Genomic DNA, 6000 nt, shown 5'->3' on the forward strand with positions numbered 1-6000 from the left:
CCAACTTCTCTTGGAAAACAAGTCTATTCTAAATTTTTGACTTGTCTTTCCCTTCACTCTCAGCATAGTGGTCAATAGGTGTATGAGTTGTTACACATATTCATAACCAGCCAGTACAGAAGTATTTTTCTGTCCAACTCCCTAATTCCTCTGGCCAAAAAGGATCTCATTTTCTTTCTGAATTCCCATAAGAATTGAAGCGCCTAGTACTGTGTTTCCCCGAAAATAAGACAGGGTCTTATATTTATTTTTCCTCAAGAAAACACCCTAGAGCTTATTTTCAGGGGATGTGTTATTTTTTTAAGTACGGTACAATCTACATTTATTCAAATATAGTTAAGTCGTCTTCTTCTGGAACATCATCATAACTCTCCAAACCCCAAATTCCATCCTGAATTTCTTGTGACTCTATTTCCTTTAGAACCATTGGCCCCAATCTCTCATGTCGAGCAATAGAGCTCTCATGGAACAGATGAGATACCACTCCTCAATGAAATGCATGGGTTGTGCAGATATGCTGCATAGCCACGCCCATCACTAGGTCTTATTTTCGGGGTAGGGCTTATATTGTGCAAATGCTTAGAAATCCTGCTAGGGCTTATTTTATGGGTAGGTCTTATTTTCGGGGAAACGCTGTAATACCACACAGCTGGCCTGCTGTGGTTAGATACATGTCTTACTTTCCTATTAGATTACTAGGTTCCTAAACTTCTTTAATAAACTCCCTGAAATCAGGAGTAGGTCTTTTTGTTCTTGTTTTGAGTCAGAGTCTCACTCTGTTGCTCGGGCTAGAGTGCCGTGGTGTCAGCCTACCTCACAACAACCTCAAACTCCTGGTCTCAAGCAATCCTTCTGCCTCAGCCTCCCGAGTAGTTAGGACTACAGGCATGTGCCACCATGCCCAGCTAATTTTTTCTATATATTTTTAGTTGACCAATTAATTTCTTTCTATTTTTAGTAGAGATGGGGTCTCGCTCTTGCTTAGGCTGGTTTCAAACTCCTGACCTTGAGCAATCCTCCCGCCTCGGCCTCCCAGAGAGCTAGGATTATAGGCATGAGCCACCGCACTTGGACTCTTTTTTTTCTTTTTAATCCCCACAAAGCCTAACACACCTATGTGTTCGACAAACATGTGCTAAATTTATAAACACGTTGATCATATCAAAGTTTGGTATTACCATAATTCTAGGACTGAAATGTTATAATACAGTACAGTTAAAACATATCTATTCTCAACGTGGACAAAGAAATCTTAAAAAAAACCCATATCTAATTGCCAAAAAAGAGATCACATAACATTAACTTCTAATTTTTAAATGGATAGTTCTTCATTCGCTATCAATTTTTTGATGGTTTTTTTAATAAAAAACAAAATCAACAAAAATGGAAGAAATGTCAGAATATCAGATATATTTTCCTAAAAAGCTACGGGTAATATTTGCAAATTATATTTTTCAACATTCTAAGGGTGTTTGCTATCTAATAAAGAAGTCCTGTGGTTTAAAGAAATCACTTTTGTCAAGAGAATATTCACTCAATAATTTATCCCTTGTATTATGCCATTCCTTGGCTTCTGTTGTTCTTGCTTTTCCAAATGTCAATCTTCTGTGAAACCTTTAATCTTCCCAACTACATAAGATCTCTTTCATCTGCCTTATGTTACAATTATGTACATCATTTTTAATCTCTGCCAATATATTATAAACTCCGTAAGAATGGAAATGACATAAATTTTTATAAACTTTGAGCAATGTGTTGAATTCATGTCAAATTGGAATAATATCAACTGCCCATAAACATCTGAAAATGCAGTCTGCATGCCTTATGGCCAAATGGTGAAAATTTTTAATTAAGAATTGTCATGTGCCATCATTTTAATTAATATTTTAATATTTACAGAAAAGTAAAAAACAGCTAAGGACTACTTTTCAGAAAAATAAACCACATATATAATGAGAAATTTATAATATCTGTTGCATAAAGCCTCAAAACATTCACTTATCTAAAAGTAGTTAGAAATGTCTTAAATAGCAAAATAGTTGAAAATGTCTTAAAGGCATAATAAAGTATAATAAAGCTCATACATGGTAGAAGATCATCTCCTTGGACTACCTAGGATCTGACTTTTTGCAGGATAACTTCCAGAACTTAGATCTTACATGGAAAAGAACAAAATGATCAAAAGGCGATGTTTTAAAACATGACATATAGAACTGTATTTACAAAATCCACAATTGACTGTTTGAAAAAACAGCGCTAACCACCAAAACACAAGTGAAAACCATCATCGCTTACATGTTACCATGAAAACTACACACATCAACTGGGACTGTCCATTACAGACTGCACCATCATGTCAATATAGCACAAACTGGAACATCGTGACATCATCAAGCAGTCATTCACAGCCCAGGTAATCACACCACCCACCATGCACAATGAAATACATAAGACACGGTTCTTCAATTACAATGTCATAAACTCAAAATCCTTTTAGAACAATCCCATTCTTCAAAATTTAACAGTTTATATTATTGCAAAGTCAATTAGCAAAGTAAAAAATTTTTTAGAAACAAAATTTACCAGATTATAGACTCCGAAATAATCTATCCTATTTTTAAAAGGTTCTCAAGTTATCATGAAATACACCATCAGCTAAGAACCATTGGCTAGCTATAAGACAGTCTTTCCTTCTATACCAACTATGTCCAGAAGGCCTTCCCCATCCACCCACCCACATATACACACACTCCAGAGCACGCACTCTGAGAAGGAAACATACTACCAAGAAAAACCCACCAGATGAGAAGTCACAAGATCTTCATTCTAGTGCTGGCTTTTTTCCCCTTTTTAGTCATCTAACCCAGCTTGTTCATTTGATTGCTCTAAAAATCAAGTGGCATACGCTATGAAGCAGAGCTTTGCTTTTTATTTTACTACACAAATATAGGCATTCAGGTATTTGTTAGTTGATTCCACAGTGCCTGCAAACAGCTTGTTCTCACTTTTTTAAAGCAAATCCATTTTTCATAAAGCCCAAAAGGTCATTTATAGTTCATGGCAAAACTATAACTGGATCACTGCATTCAAAACTAAGTTATTAAAATGAGATGTTGTGCAAAATGGGTTTGTATTTGCATTTGCCAGAAGGCCAAGGTAACCGTCACAGGCAGACATCCTACATCAGGTAAAGTTTGAGCCGAATTTGGGAAGATGAAAAGCAAGGACTCTGTTGTTACAACATAAAAATATAGGCTAACGTGAGAAGATGTAACATAGCAGGCAAGGTAAAGAAGTACATTTAATCAAATATAAAGTCAAAGATAGCAGGAGAATATCTGACAAGTTTAAATTTCCTAATACAGCTATTAGGAACAACTACATATTCTTAAGCCAAGAGCGATATGGTAAAATGGTATTTGAAGAAAATTATCCTGGCAGCTGTGTGGAGGATGAACTGAAGTGATCAAAGATAAGTGTCAGGAAATATAGTTTGAAAGCTTTTATATTAAGTAATACAAATAAGATTCTAAAATAAGGTGGTGACTAAGGACATCAAAAGAGATAAATCTGATAGATACTGCAGGGAGTCAGCTAGACCTGGTGACAAGTTGAATTAGGGAGGTGGAAAAAGATCTGAATCACACCTACACAGCACTAACAGTTCTTACACTGGCTTTTCCAGACTGCATCCGAACCTGCTGAGCTCTATATACCAGCTCCGCAGTGAGACAACACTCCACTTTAGATAGAAGCAATAAACTACCACCACCATTCTAGTGGGAAGATACTTCATAACCAAAGGATCCAGATCTGTTTCTTGACGGAGGAAGCCTGTTTTTCTAACCCTGGGGAACTTCCTCCCTATCTACACAAGTGAGGAACAGAAAAATTTCTTCTATTCCCCAAAGATTCTCCACACACTTGAAATCCAAGCTCAATTCCATACGGATCTTTTAAGTCACATGTACACAAAACACAGATGGCACCATTGATAGTCATAGGTGTAACAATATAAGTCAGGGAAATTCTGTTTTTAAAGGGTTCATTCTAAACTGGAGCAAAGCCAACCTTACTACATTTAAAAATTAAAATGGTCAAAAAGCAATCTTGTGGGGTTACTTTTACGTATCACAAAACATTAAAAAATAGACAAATTCTGTTCCAGAATGCACTGCTACATAATGATTCTGCAGTTTTGCTGAAGCTTTCTTATTTTCTGCAGTTTCAAAAACATGCTGTTGGAAAGCAGACATCAGATCAAAGCGCTCCCCCTTATCTAAAAAGCATACCATTATGCATTTTCCAATTTAATCAGGCAGAATGTTTATCAATAACAAAGTGTATTTAATAGAGATCTGGTTGCCTACAGTTCCTTCTAAGGAGGACCATGTATAAATTTAATTTTAAAAAAAACAACTCATGTTACTCTATGGGAGTCTGCCTATGAGTAAAAGAAGCTCTAGGGCTTGAACATTCCATTCTCAAAAAGAACTAATGAGTCCAATCTCATTGAGAAACACATCTGTGTCATCTAGAATTTAAAGAGGTTCTATAATGTTATGTTTACATACACTTTCCTCTCACAAACAAGAAAATTTTCCCATTGCCTTAAAAAAAAACCAGCCTACCTTACAAACAGATTAAAATATTACCTAGAATGGTTACTAAACTGCGACCTCCTGATAAATAAGGTAGCTCGCCAGATCACTGTTACTCTGACCTTTCAATTCTAAGTCTTTCGGGAGCAGAGGATGAATTTTTCTATTTTCTTGCTGGAATTAAGATCGTGCATATGAGGAGATACACAGGGTCAGGTTTAAAGCCACAGGCTCCAGTAGCTCCTCGCTGCCCTAGCACAACGGGCAGGGGGAGCCAAGGCGCAGCATCGCCTCCACGCTCCGAGACGAAGCCCAAATCTCTTCGCCTCCACGCCGCCGAGAGCAGGTGCAAAACCGACGCTGTGGGGTTTCAGCAGCTGCAACCACCTTCCTCCACCGCAGCGCCAAAGGCTGCCCTGGGAGGTACCTTCCAGTCCAGTCACCCCGGGCCCGTTTGCTGAGGGTGAGCAGTGCGGTGGATTCCTAATCCTTTCCCCTGACGGGTAATTTCCTACACTAGCCGCAGGACGCACAGTCCCGTGGTCCCCAAAGGAAACTAAACCCCATGGCTGCAAAGGGGCCGCGGGTGGGGCCCACAGACATCTCACCGCCTCCCGCGGAGACGTGGGCCCCGGACAGGGGCTCCCCGCCCCCGTGTCTGGACCCCGGTCTCTCCCCCTCGGGCTCCCAGACGCCGCTCACCGTGAAGGGGATATCCCCGACGCTGCCCACGGAGTAGCAGTTGTCTCCAGGGTTGACAGCCCCGGTGAGGACCTGATGCAGATGCATCTCCGGAGCCCTGACTGGACCGAGGAATGCGCGAGAGGGGCGACAAGCCCCGCGCCCGGCCCTCCTCCAGCCGCGAGAGCCGCTTCCCCCTCCGCCTCCCTCAGCAGCCCGCCCCGCGGCGGCTCCGGCTTAACGCTTCGCTTCCCTCTCGCCTTCCCCCCGCCTCATCCCTGCCACGGGAGATCCTCGACCGCAGCCGCCGCCGCCGCCGCCGCCGCCGCCCGGATCGCCGCTCAGCTGCGGAAATGCCCGGATGCTCCCACAGCCTGCTGCACCGGCGCACAAATGCGGGAGGGAGGAGGGCAAGGGTGAGTGTGAGGCGGGGGAGGGCGCCTGGGGGAGCGCGCGAGCCGGGCGCGTGCTGGGAGGGACGCTCCGCCCGAGGGAGAGGGGCGGCGTGCGCGCGCCTACGGTCGGGGAGCGACGGTCGAGTGGAAGGGTAAAGCCCTCCTCCGGCGGCTGAGCGCTTAGCTCAGTCCTCCCCGCCCCGCGTTTGCGCGTGCGCGCGCAGTGGTTTCCAGGGCAATTGAGCGCGCCGTGCCGACCCTCCGTCCCGGGATTGCGCGCGCAGACGTGCGGGAGTTCCCTAGGAGCCTCTGGGGTTGCGGCC

General features: G+C 42.7%; 1 protein-coding gene across 4 annotated transcripts in view; it reads right to left on the bottom strand.

Moving 5' to 3' along the window:
• DMXL2 (Dmx like 2) overlaps positions 1-5652 on the bottom strand; it is a 148926-nt gene extending 143274 nt beyond the window's left edge. For all 4 annotated transcript variants that reach the window (XM_076004366.1, XM_076004365.1, XM_020285920.2 and 1 more), the window contains exon 1: positions 5304-5652. In XM_076004366.1, coding sequence (XP_075860481.1) covers positions 5304-5390 — 87 coding nt within the window. In that variant the 5' untranslated portion in view covers positions 5391-5652. The remainder of the gene's footprint in view (positions 1-5303) is intronic.
• Between the last annotated feature and the right edge of the window lie 348 nt (positions 5653-6000).

The sequence above is a fragment of the Microcebus murinus genome, chromosome 6, assembly GCF_040939455.1.
Source record: "Microcebus murinus isolate Inina chromosome 6, M.murinus_Inina_mat1.0, whole genome shotgun sequence".
Lineage (NCBI taxonomy): Eukaryota > Metazoa > Chordata > Mammalia > Primates > Cheirogaleidae > Microcebus > Microcebus murinus.